At 40.8% G+C, this 13,486-nt stretch overlaps 2 protein-coding genes across 3 annotated transcripts in view; one reads left to right on the forward strand and one right to left on the reverse strand.

Annotated features, from left to right (window-relative positions):
* pi4kaa (phosphatidylinositol 4-kinase, catalytic, alpha a) overlaps positions 1-13,486 on the forward strand; it is a 74,316-nt gene that overhangs the window by 24,443 nt on the left and 36,387 nt on the right. For both annotated transcript variants that reach the window (XM_061060698.1, XM_061060700.1), the window contains exons 49-54: positions 112-237; positions 492-612; positions 793-952; positions 1,163-1,252; positions 1,612-1,695; positions 2,665-6,182. In XM_061060698.1, the coding sequence (XP_060916681.1) occupies positions 112-237; positions 492-612; positions 793-952; positions 1,163-1,252; positions 1,612-1,695; positions 2,665-2,716 (633 nt within the window). In that variant the 3' untranslated portion in view covers positions 2,717-6,182. The remainder of the gene's footprint in view (positions 1-111; positions 238-491; positions 613-792; positions 953-1,162; positions 1,253-1,611; positions 1,696-2,664; positions 6,183-13,486) is intronic.
* hic2 (hypermethylated in cancer 2) lies at positions 7,346-9,115 on the reverse strand. Its single transcript, XM_061062027.1, has 2 exons — positions 8,795-9,115; positions 7,346-8,699 (listed from the first exon to the last, which is right to left on the reverse strand). Exons 1-2 carry the CDS (start codon positions 9,047-9,049, stop codon positions 7,440-7,442), a joined length of 1,515 nt encoding a protein of 504 aa, XP_060918010.1. The 5' UTR covers positions 9,050-9,115; the 3' UTR covers positions 7,346-7,439.

Raw genomic sequence — 13,486 nt, forward strand, 5'->3', positions numbered from 1 at the left:
CAATATTGAATTGTACTTGTACAGTGACAATAACAATATCTTATCTTATCTCTTAACATATAATTTAATTTGAATAATAATAAATGTGTTAACTGATCCTGTTTTCTTCAGTGTGGTGTGATCGAGTGCATCCCAGACTGTAAGTCCAGAGATCAGCTCGGCAGGCAGACCGACTTTGGGATGTACGATTACTTCCGTAACCAGTACGGAGACGAATCCACCCTCGCCTTCCAGAAGGTGAGGACGTTTTAAAACTCTTTTGTGTTCCTAGTAACAATTATTTCTCAGATATCAAAAGAAGAGCAGCAGGCATTTAAATGTGGGTGTTTGGAGATCAGCTTGTTTTCTGCAGCCTGCCTCAAGTGGCCATTTAAGGAAACTGCAGTTTTCTGTCTCTGTTTAAGCTTCATTTTTCATCCCCACATGTTGCTCTTTTTAAAAAACACAAGAAAGTTTCCAGAAGTTTCTCAGAGTCTTCTTCTGCCTTCTAGGCTCGGTATAACTTCATCCGCAGCATGGCCGCCTACAGCCTCCTGCTGTTCCTGCTGCAGATCAAAGACAGACACAACGGAAACATCATGCTGGACAGCAAGGGTCACCTCATCCACATAGGTGTGGTCTGCACACACACACACACACACACACACACACACACACACACACACACACACACACACACACACACACACACACACACACACACAGACAGATGGCTGCCGAGCCTGCATGACCTCGGAGAAGTGTATTTATTCTCATGAGTAATGGTGGTTGTCTGCTGTGTTTTTTCTGCAGACTTTGGCTTCATGTTCGAGAGCTCTCCTGGAGGCAACCTGGGCTGGGAGCCAGACATCAAGCTGACTGACGAGATGGTGATGATAATGGGAGGCAAGATGGAGGCCACGCCTTTCAAGTGGTTCATGGAGATGTGTGTCAGAGGATATCTGGCTGTACGGTAGGAACCTGCTAAAAACAAAAGAAAGAGGACTGCAGCGATTTAAAAACACAAAAAAAAACAATTTAAGATTGTTGAATGAGCTGAAAACATTTTTTGATGAAGATTTAAGTAATTGGAAACAGCCTGTTATATACACTCAGAATGCTTTTGTTGTGTTTTTTTTTGCTCTCATGACGGCTGCTGTTTTCTTCTTCTCTGAAAACGAAGACCCTACATGGATGCCGTGGTTTCTCTGGTGACCCTCATGCTGGACACTGGACTGCCGTGCTTCAGAGGACAAACCATCAAACTCCTCAAGTAAGTCACACAGTTATATGTCGAAGTCTGTCGGAGTAAAAATAAAGAGACTGCAGCAAACAGCCAAATTTTGCCAAGTTCTGCTTCCTTTTCAGTTTGCATCTATCTATGTTAAATATTTATTATCACATTTAGATTCTTATGTTACACTTAACCCCTATAAACTTTGAGCTGTAAGGTAATAATCATATTTTTCTGTTTGTGTATAAAAAAGCAAACTCTTTGCTAACAAGCTGACTTCACAATGTTTGTGTTTGTCTTTGTTTGTTGTTTGAATCCTGTTCTGCTGCCCCCTGATGGCCAGAAAACAGATGACAATGTTTGACAGAGAAATGTTTTGTTTTTGTTTTTTCTATCAGAGGACGGTTTAATCCTCAAATGAGCGAGAAAGAAGCTGCGGCGTTCATCATCAAAGTCATCCAAAGCTGCTTCCTCAGTAGCAGGTAAGAGAAGTCCCGCCTTTTCTTTCTGCAGCAGATTCTCCCTTAAAGGGTCATTCCAGTTTGTTTTAAAACCGGGGTCATCTGAGGAAGTATAAGACGTGAAAATCCAGAAACGACTGATTTTGTCGATGGACAAAAAAAAGGTCTATCTGTGTAGGGATCCTTTCTGTTATGACGTCAAACACTTTGAAAAACATTCTGAGCGAGTCAGAGAAAAAAAAAACAAGCACTTTTAGTTCACATTAGAGTGATTACGACCCTTTTGGAATCGGCCTTTTAAAGCAGATATCCTGGAGATATTCCAAAAGTTTTTAAAGACCTTTTTTGTAAAGATGCCAGAATATTGTAAAAATCAGGGCGCAGATGGCCTAGCGGTAAGGTCACGCCCAATGTATGGAGGCTGAAGTCCTCCAAGCTGGCGGCCCAGGTTCAAATCTGACCTGATTTCCTACTCTATCCACTGTCCAATCAAAATAAAGGATAAAAGCTCAAATAAAAAGAGATTAAAGGCACAAAAAGAAAAAAGAAAAAATATTAAAAAGAGACCCCCACATGCCACCTCTCACATTTTACTGGCATTGCGTTTCCTGTGGTAAACTTTAATACCAGCTGCAGAGCGGGGTGTCGTCAGCAAACACGACAAGCCATGGCCATAAAAAAAAAAAAAAAAAAAAAAAAAAGGACAGTTAAGTTAAGGGGTGAGAGATTAAATAAATTTAAAAGAATATGGTTAAATCAGGGCCAGGGCTTAAAAATATATTTAAAAATACAAAGCTTTATTGTCATTATACTGATGTGCAAAACAACAACACAAAGAATTTACAATGACACTCCCTGAGATCAGCTATATCACTAATTTGGAAACAATTGAATTATTAAAACAATAACTTCCTCTGTAACGTTGTGCGAGGAGCAACACGTCTCCATAATGTTCCCACTAACACACTTTCATAAACTTGTTTTCAACAGGAGCAAAACGTACGACATGCTGCAGTATTACCAGAACCAAATCCCGTACTAAAAAAGTCTCAGACGGGACCTCCACTGTACGTCCAACACAATCGACTCGACACAAGCAATGCAACGCGTTACTTTGGATGATTTCAATCAACTGCTGGACTCCACAACAACAACAACAACAACAACAACAACAACAACATAGCACTTTGATCCAAATACTCTGATTTTATTCAGCATACTGTAAGTTGTGATTTTCTAAGGAACACCTGAGTTAGTTTAAAGTAAAGATGGGTTTGTTTCCAGGAGAGGTATCTGAATCACCCTGTAAGCGTTTTCTTCTCGATGCTGTTCTTTTGTTATCCGGCAAACACTGAGCTGAGGACGATGGCCATAGAGGGAGCCATGTTGATAGTGTTTGTCAAGCAGCTGTTATCACCATTGTGTTACTATGCTGTTATCCACTTTAATGCACTTTATAAATCCCAGTATTTCACAATCTATACCTGAAGAGCTTATACAGAGATTAACCATGACATTTAGATCTTTAGTAGAAAAATCAATCGATTAATAAACTATTCTTGATTCAGCGACAGATCAAACATCGATGCAGGAATCAATCAGCATTTACTCTCAACAGTAGTCTTTAGGAATGTAGGAGTATTTAGAGGATCGGACGTTAGCGTTCTGTAGAATTAAGTGTCAAATATTTACTGTCGACTCGCGTTCAGATCACAGCGGATCACTCTGTGGTTCGTGTGGATCTTGAAGAGTAATCTGTGACGAACATATTTATCAGAATCACGGATCAAATCCAGTCATGTCACATCTCCTCATTGTCAGCTTCAAACTTTAAAAGGTGTTTTTGAGCGCATTTTTCCACTACAGGTTCGTATAGACCCAAAACCTGAACTCTAAAGAAACCACAAGAAGGTGGTGTAAATATTCAGCTTCATCAGGTTTTTAAGAACTTAATTGTTTTATTTATGCGTCATCAAAAAGGAAAGCGTTGTATTGATACCTAAACTATTATTGGTCCTTTTCTTCATTTAGATCTTCTACTGATTTATTAGCAGTAAGGGTTAAAAAATGTAGGCTTACACAAATGTTCAGCCTGAAATCAAATTTGATGACAAAACATTTGAACCCCTTCTCAGTGTTAAAGGAAGAATGTGCGTCTCTTTGATCCAGTAGATGTCGCCCTTGAGCTCCAGCATGAAACCAAAACAAACTGAATCCTCCGCTCTCCTCCAGCGACACACCTCCAACCCCTCTCCCCTCGCGTTTGGTGTTCTCAAATTGGAACGCACCATAATTAAGCACTAAGCGAAAGCAGTGGACAAAATTGTCCTTCTCTCGAGCTGCATTGTTGTGTTAGCATGCTAATGTTAGCGCTGGTTACTTTGCTCGTAGCGTGGAAATTTACACAGAATGACCGTGATCTAAAAACACTTACATGACATTCAAATAAGCAGTGAGGTATTAATCACTTAAACAGTTTTTATACACAAGGCCGTCCCGTCCATGTAAACACGGCTCTGACAACAACACAGCCAGCGGGACTCGAGCTTCTCCCTCATACAGTCATGACTCAGAGACACATTTACACAGGATATACTTGATTTCTGCTAAATTTATATGTAAAATATTGCACATTCTTCCTTTAAGATTTTGGGAATGCCTCAATGAGAAGTGGTGGATTGGCATGGAAACCCACATAATACATTTGTAAACAGAACGAAGAGATACATGCCTCGATTTCAACGTAGGTCCCATCTGTTACAAGGCAAAAAGCCAATCATAATTTAGGAATTTGAAGTATTCCCTGGGGTGGCCAATCAGATATCAGGGGCCCAGGCCACCCCTGATCTTCCCTCTTCACACGCCCCTGGTACAAAGCATTATGAAAACGAGAGGAGAACATTTTTCTCTTTGCATAGTGAGAATAAATAATTCAGAATATGAGAAAAAAATCTTCCTTTCTAATTAATTGTTTATTCATTTACCTGGCTCGAAAACTGAAACCCTATCTGCAAAATTGAAAAAAAAAGTATTTATTTTTTTATTATATATGTGTCAAGCGTGGCCTTGACTCTTCTGTACGTGTCCGTGCATAAAACAGACTTTAAGGTCCCATATTCTGCTTTTTCTGGTTTCATATGCTCTTTAGTGTGTTTTCCAAGTGTCCTGTGCATGTTTAGGCACATCTATGTGCAAAAATTCAAAGTCCGCGGAAACGCTCTTCTCCTACGTCCTCCTGTTAGCTGTAGCATTAGCTGCATGTAACGCTCGGTTCTAGCCCCCCTCGATAAAAATCGCTGATTTAAGCCCATTGGCTCGTTTTGGCAGCTCATGTTGAAATTTCCGAGACGCGTGCTGAGCAACTGAACAATAAGGACAGAGCGGATCGGCAGACCAATCAGAGCAGACTTGGCCCACGTGGGGTCTAACAGTGGGGGCTCAACAGAGTGTAGCTGACGGACTCAGAGCGGAGAGGGAGCAAGGAGGAGCAGTACATGAAAACAGACACTTTTTTCGGACTTTAGCTATTGTGAACGTACAAAAGTAGATACATAGATTAAATATATGAACCCCAAAAAGGGCAGAATATGGGCTCTTTAACTCTTTATTTGATGAGTGAAAATGACAGAAAAACAAAACAGTTGCATTAAAAAATAACTATTATCATTAACAGTTATTGAGATAAATATTAAAACTTCTCAGTGTAAGGCCTTAGATATTTCTTTAATAAAAGGAAAAACGCAGCAGAAAATCTCACGCCTACATTACCCATGATGCACCTTGATCCTCAACTGTTTACCAGGAGATGCAGCAGTATTTTTGCATCCTCTGAGCAGTGCAAACATTAAATTCCTCGGTGAAGAAGAATGAAAAGCTGCCTGTGATAATGGCTGCATGTCAATAAGTTCCTCTAGTGGAAAAAAAAAACAAAAAACGTATATTTTGTTTTGGAAGGACCAGAAGCTCTACATCCCTGCATGACACATATTTCAGTCCTGTCTCATGTTACAGGTGTTCTCCATGTTTGCATACCCTTTACAGTCTTTGTAACCCGTTTAGAAACATTCCTCTTTGAGTGTTTGAGATGTACCGAGACTCCTGGGTTTGGGTTTGTCGGAGGACTGTGATGATGATGACGATGGTTAAGCCTAAAAGCCATTTCTCCTACCCTCGGTAGAACCACAGCTGTAGTAATACTTGATAATTAAAAAAACCCTAACCTTATGCAATATATTCCTGTATATTAATGCTGTATTTGTGTGTTGTTGCTGTAAATCCTTCCATCAAAAAACACGCGTGTGTGTGTGAGAAGTGTTTCATGTCGCAGCTGCTGTCTTTAAATCACCGAGGTTTGAACGTGAAGTATTTCCAGACGTGAAACTCCTTTTTAAATGGCTTCTGAACAGACTTGATCAATTCTTGATGAAAGCCATTTTTAATGTAGTGGATTTTATTTTGTTGCTGTCATTTTAAATAAGTTAGTCCATTGTAACCTGTGAACCACAAGTGTTGGTCTATATGTGATCAAAGTGTGTGTGTGTGTGTGTGTGTGTGTGTGTGTGTGTGTGTGTGTGTGTGTGTGTGTGTGTGTGTGTGTGTGTGTGTGTGTGTGTGTGTGTGTGTGTGTGTGTGTGTGTGTGTGTGTGTGTGTGTGTGTGTGTGTGTGTGTGTGTGTGTGTGTGTGTGTGTGTGTGTGTGTGTGTACGAGAGTTTTCTGTATTTTGCTCCGTTTGTGTGGAGACATCATTGCCGGTTCAGATTAACATCACGTCTGTTATTCTGTGTGAAAACGTCTTATTTGCAGATTAAACGTGTGTACATTTCATCAGGAAACTGGAGTACTTGAAGTTATTTGTGTGTTTTTTTTCTTTGTTTAGCAGAAAAGCAGAAAAAATATGCATAATTAAAAATAAAAAAAATTGACTTTTATCGAATTGAACAAAAATATTATCCTGCAGCTGATCCTTGAGAATTTTTTGTATCTTTAAATTAACTTAATGACAGATCCACTCCACATTTTTAAATGAAATGTGAAAAGCTTTACAGACTTTTTTTTTTCTGTCGTCTCAGTTTGTAAACTCGTCCATGTCGGTGTGAAGTGAGACCAACAAAGAGGGCAGAGTTTGACGTGACCCCAGCCTCTTTACCTCTGACCTCTGTGACATTTCATAGCGAGCCCTAAAAACACTTCACACATTCTGTTATTACATATTTGATGGCTGAAGTCTTATCATTGCTGGTTGAGATAAATCAGGAGGAAATAGGACAGAGGCAAGCAAAGAAAAGAAGAAATGTCCGAGGCTAAAAATGTTAAACATTTTCAACAGATGCTAAAAAAAATCTCTTTCCTTAAAGTTTTCTCCACTAAGAAAGACACCCATCAAGGAGGGAGAATTTATGCCAGAAACACAAAGGAGAAGGCGGCGGTGGGAACGAAACGCGTCCACAAAGGGACTGGCCAAACCCCCCACATGTCTCCTTTTTGTTTTCTTTGAGCTGCAGAGGAGCGGGGCCCCAGAGGCCGAATTCACAACACAAACTAAACACTAAAAGAAGCTCCGAACTGAAGAAACTCCTCAATTTAAAGAGGCTAAAGAGCGTTTTACCACGCAGTTATTTGATTAAACTACAGCCCATTAATCTGTGAGCTGCTGTTAGTAAAATCCTGCAGATAATGAACTTTTTCAGTTTATCAGTTTATTCACAACTTAAATACATTTCTACTTAAATTATTTTGCAATCAAACTCGCTGGAAGATCTTATAACTAAAAATGTTCAGTTTTGCGATTTGCCGTCAGGTGCATCTTCAGGTGGCCGATGATGCTGCGTTGGTGTGTGAACTTCACCCCGCACAGCTGACACTGGTACGGCTTCTCCCTCGAGTGGATCCTCATGTGCTCCATCTTGCGGTACTGCCGCGTGAAGCGCATGCCGCACTCGTCGCAGGCGAAGGGTTTGAGGCCGAGGTGGCTGCGCATGTGCCGCGTCATGGTTCCCCGCTGGGTGAACAGCTTCCCGCAGATGTCGCAGGAGAACGGCCGGCTCGACCTGTGGCTCCTCTCGTGCTGATTCAGCAACGAGGCGTCCATGTAGATCTTACCGCAGACTGAGCAGTCGAAGCGAGGCGCTGTCACGTCAGGTTTTGGCTCTTCTTTAGCAGGTCTTGATGGAGGATTCTCTTCGGCGTCAAGGAATCTTCTCTCCTCTGCGTCCTCGGTTTTGTGCGAGTCCACATGAGCAATCAGCTGCTCCGAGCTTGAAAAGCCTTTCCCACAAGGGATGCACAAATAAGGGCTGTCGTGTGCAGAAGATTGAAACCTCTGCGGCTGCTCGTGGTAAACATAGCTGGCGTGTTTGTTTCCCTTCAGCTCCTCGTCTTCACTTCCACTTTTCTGCAGCTCTTTCTCCAGGTCCTCCTGCTCCGAAGAATCTGCTCCAATCTGCTCTCCACGTTCCACTTCCTGTCCTTTTGTTCCCACGCTTCCTCCCAAACAATCGTCCCCGCTGTATCGGGGTCTCTTTTGTGGCGCCGTTTGCGAATCTATCGCTGAGTACCACTGCTCTAATGTTGGGTTACGGGAAGCCGAGGTGGAGTTCAGAGGTAAATCATCAGAAGAAGAAGAAGTGCTGGAGTGTGGGGAGCTTTGCTGCAGGCTGCTGGATGTGCTACCAGCCCGATCCTTTACGGTCACCTTTAGTCCTGTTTCAACCCTGCAAGCTGCAGTGGAAGTAAAAACCTCCTCCTCAGACAGATCTGTCCTTGGCAGCCCGTTTTTAGGACTCTTTCTGCCCTCCAAAGACCCAGAGTTGTGGCTCCTGCTGACTTGAGGATGTTGCTTGGTGCTGAGGGAAGAGGTGGTTGACGGGTGCCAATTGCTCGACGGGTGGGTTTTAAGTTTCAAGCGACAGAGAGCTGCTAACTCTGACAGCTGCAGGTAGGAAGCAGCTCTGAGGAGGTCAGACACACCTTGGTTACCAAAACCATTAGAGGAAGGCAGCTGACCTGTGTACATGAAGTCCAGTACCTGCAGAAGTGGAAAACATAAATCCCACAGAAGTCAATGCATATCCTTAGCTAAATAGAAATCCCAAGATTAAAATGTTTTGTTGGGTTACTCACCTGGTGGAACACTGAGGGGTTCACCATCTCTGTGTTCAGGGTAATGAGGTTCTCGTGCAGCACTAAGTATTTGAAGTAGCTGCTGCAGGCCGCCAGGACGTTCTTGTGAGCCCTGAAGAGAGCGTTCTCCACCACGATGACCACGTCGCACAGGTATCCTTTAGATCGCTGCTGGTTCAGCTGCAGTAAAAGCTGTGCGGTGTAGTTTGGCCGCTCCATCCCTAAAAGACTTTGGTGGAAACACCTGGGAGACATTTAAGACAAACCAAGTTTTTTTTTATAACTGAAAACAGACCTTCACAATTAATTGTTTTGGTTTTTTCACACATGCACAAAACTCCTGAGAACTTCTTGTAATTTTCTGGGTGATACGCAAACGGCAAAATATTTCTCCTGAACTTTTCCTGCCGGCCCAAAAGCAAAAAAAAGTCGATGAGACAACACAGAATTCAAAATCTTTCTGCCAAAAAAAACAATTACCCATCACTCAATCACTTCCAGGTCACTTCCTGAATTTGGTACATTCCCTTTCCATCATGATTCTGGCATTTGTAAAGTTTCTTGGGGACTAGTAAAAGTGTTCTGCCACTTGAAAATGTGTCTAGTGTTTTGGTTTGATAATTTTGTTTTATAAAATTGTAAAACTGTTTTTCAAAATGTAAATTTGTCTCAAAGTGCTTCACACTTAAGTGTCAAATATTTACTGTCGACTCGCGTTCAGATCAAACGGATCACTCTGTGGTTCGTGTGGATCTTGAAGAGTAATCTGTGAAGAACATATTCATCAGAATCACGGATCAAATCCAGTCATGTCACATCTCCTCATTGTCAGCTTCAAACTTTAAAAGGTGTTTTTGAGCGTTTTTTTCCACTACAGGTTCGTATAGACCCAAAACCTGAACTCTAAAGAAACCACAAGAAGGTGGTGTAAATATTCAGCTTCATCAGGTTTTTAAGAACTTAATTGTTTTATTTATGCGTCATCAAAAAGGAAAGCGTTGTATTGATACCTAAACTATTATTGGTCCTTTTCTTCATTTAGATCTTCTACTGATTTATTAGCAGTTTTGAGGTTTGTAAGGGTTAAAAGAAAAGTAGGTTTAGACACATTTTCAGCCTGAAATTCAAATTTGATGACAAAATATTTGAACCCCTTCTCAGTGTTAAAGGAAGAATGTGCGACTTCTTGATCCATTTTGCTTTGCACTTCCCAGCCACCGTAGTTCAATTCTTTATTGTGAAGCACTTTGGGACATCTGTTCTTGAAAGGTGCTCCACAAATACACTTTACTTACTAACTTACTTTATTTCAGTTGGATATCAGTTGGATTCATCCCCCAGAAACCACAAATGAAAAATGACAATTTTCCACCTTGTATAGATATCTCACTGTGAAGCTGAAACATTTGACCTGATGATAATTCAGTTCTCACAGTCAGCTGGATGTATCTTCTTGGGATGATGAATGTCTTTACTACATTTCAACTCTATTTATTGGATAGTCGTTGAGGTCTGCACCAGAACGTTGGACTGATGGTTTGGCATCCCATCCACCCCGGCACATTGTAAAGCTCAGAATAGTTTTAACGGTCCACTATCGGTGAAGAGGAAGGTGGTAAAAAATAGACAAGAAGACCCCACCCTGAACACTTCTATCTGCAGTGGCACAGTCACAGAAGATGTGCACACACACTATTGTGTTTGACAACTACTCAGACATCCAACAATTATCTTGTATCGCACCTGATCACGAGAAATACTTAAAAAAAAAAGAAAAAAAAAAGAGAATGTCTCTTTAATAATGGATGTCGGTTTCTTTTTCCTACTTAAATAAAACCACTAATTGTTGGTGTCACAATAGGGATGGTGCTCTGTGGATCATCTGTCTGCCCACAGATACCATTATCACAGATCGTAATCCCATGGGAGCTGGCTAAACGCTGGTACAAAGTTACAAAACTTCTGCTGATAAGTACTTGGCCGACATCTGTTTTGCCAAACGTAGATACACACTACTCGTATCTCAACAACTGCTTAAAAAAAAAAAGATTAATGTTCTTTTGCAGCAGTCTAAGAAGTGCAGACTTTACTGGCTTTAAGCCCATAAATCCCAGTTTGAGTCGGAGAGCTCCAGATTAGTTATAAAGTCAATGGACTCTCCAACCGTGGAATAATTATTTGGAGAGCTCAAGTCCATTTGTAGCCTGAAGTTTTTAATCCGTTTCTCTCTTTTTCTTTCTTCCTTTTGTTATTTGGCTTGTCGAAGTTTCTGCTTGTTGTTCTCTTTGTTTTGAATTAAGGATAAATCTGACATTTGAAGTGTTTTATTCCTCAGCAAATAAAGAGATTTAAACTACTTGTTAAGTAGGCTACCTATTATAATAATATTATAAACAAACATTTCAAGTGCTGCTTTGTAAAAAAAAAAAGTATTTTGTGATGTTATTTGAGAATTTTTTGTCTCTTGGTTTGTTTAAAAATGTTTGCAGAATTTCAAAACGTAAATATGTTGAATGAATTCTGTGAACTTACTACCAAGACTGGCATTACACTGAAACCCTTAAACTGAAGTTGAGTTAAATATTGATTACAGGGTTTTACTCATACATACCAGTGCATATGAACATTAACAGAAAATTGTCTGAGACTAAGCATAGACCATAAGGTTGAAACAACCACAAAAAAAGAAGAAGAAGAAGAAGAAACAAAGGAAGATGGGAAAACAACCAAAGGTTTCTCGGTCAGATCCACCAATCATCTCTGGATAAAAACAAACTCCCACAACGCTGCCAGAAAATAAACTGTAAAATGAATTATTTCAGTCCTTTATGAAAATGTAAACATTGAGCTGAACATCAGCAGTGAAGCTTCACTTTAACGTTCATGCATGAGGACTAATAATCTGTCGTTCCTATTTTTCTAGTTTTCTACTTTCCGTACATTTCCTGGTTGTCTTTCCCTGTGTGGTATCAGTACTGTACTTAAGTAGATGATCTGGATATGTCCTCCTCGTTACACTGCACTCATCAGACTTTAGTAAAGTATTGTTTCAAAGTCTTATAATGAACCTACCAGGTGTCCACAGGTGTTGATGACGCTCCCTTCACACAGATCTACAGCCCGGGAGAGCTCAGATTTGAAAAGCAAAATGAAGCTTATTTAAAAATATTTTCACCTTCAGTCAGACTCCAGCATCTGGCAGCATCTGCTTCATGCAGCGGCTGTGTGGAGAGTGACCGCAGCGTGCAGGCAGAGGAGGAGAAGAGATGCAGCAGAGATGGTGACTGATAAAACGTCTCCTTGTGGGGCGCAGTGGTTGGTGTGCGCGCCCCATGTATGGAAAGCTGTAGTCTCCCAAGTCGGCGGCGAAGGTAAATTGTAATCCAGCCAACTACACTTGTTTGATTCAGTCTGCAAAAGCTTCTTAAAGAATCAAAACAAATGTGTTTCATTGGTGATGAAAACTCTCAATTCTTCATTTTTTTACGGCTTTGAATTACAAATAAAACTCATTTATGGAGCTGTCTTATTTTTGAATATTTGTTGCTTTTCTGTCACTTTAAATGCGGGTATCTGTTACCTTGAAGTTCACATGGAAGATGAGATGGCGGAGATTCCTCCACCTGAGCAGCAGCCTGAATTAAAGAACAGAAAAGGTGTTCGGCAGTCAGGCTCTGACTCTGCAGGCTCATAGATTTGATGGCCTCGGGCTATGTCGTATACATTCCTGTTGCAATTTAACAAGCAGGAGGTCACAATAGGTAATCTGGATAACACAATTAAAATGGCTGGATGACTTTCATGTTTTACTGAGGCATTGTAAGAAAATCTGCCTAAAAACTTTACTTTTCTCTTGAAAGGTCACATATTGTGCAACATACACTTTACCATTTGTCCCTAGTCCGTCTACAAACCCCACAATGATGAGAAAAGTCCAACCTCTCCGTCTTTTACCTGCTCCACTTTTCAGAAAATGTGTGCTCAAACAGGCCGTTTGGAGATTTTCCCTTCATGACATCACAAAGGGCAGTAGCCCCTCCCCCAGGTGGGTGACACTCCCACAGCTAGGTGTTTGTTCTGCCCTCTGAGTCTGCCTTCTCACCGTAAACAATAGGACATGGAGCGAGAAAGCACCGAGTACACCCAAAGCCCTTCCAGAGAGGGGGCGTGGTCAGACACAGCTCATTTACATATTTAAAGATACAGACACAGAAACAGCCTGTTCTGATCAGGGCTGAAATAGAGGGGTTTATAGACATGATCAAATACAGGATCAGAGTGGATTTAGAACAAGAAACTTCACACACATGTTAAGAGGAGCTCTGAGACTTATTTAGACTTGTTGACAAAGGAGGAGAATATGTCACCTTTAAAGCTCAAATTTAAAGTAATGTTTGTCGAACATAATTTGTGAGTTTATTTTCTTTTTTGTTTGTTTTGTTGTTCTACTTTTGTGGGACCTCATTGGCTCTGCAGAATATTAATTAATGAATAAATGTAGGACTCTTTATTTTCATAAAGACACGGCTCATCCCTCATGGGATTATTCAGACACAAAAAAACATTTCCTATAGCGCCATCACACTGACTCAAAATAAAACAAACATAAAGCTACACTGATATTACAAAATAAATACTTCATACAAGAGAGGCGAGAGTAAGAGACTGTAAAATTATAAATGAGTCACAGTA

The sequence above is a fragment of the Labrus mixtus genome, chromosome 17 (genome assembly GCF_963584025.1).
Source record: "Labrus mixtus chromosome 17, fLabMix1.1, whole genome shotgun sequence".
NCBI classification, from domain to species: Eukaryota; Metazoa; Chordata; class Actinopteri; order Labriformes; family Labridae; genus Labrus; species Labrus mixtus.

What these genes read in the sequence shown, in the direction of transcription:
- hic2 (XM_061062027.1), bottom strand. Translation starts at nt 9,049, where the DNA reads ATGTCTCCCAGGTGTTTCCACCAAAGTCTTTTAGGGATGGAGCGGCCA. An exon ending in ACCCCTCAGTGTTCCACCAG is followed by an intron (nt 8,700 to 8,794) that starts GTGAGTAACCCA and finishes CCACTTCTGCAG; the next exon opens with GTACTGGACTTCATGTACAC.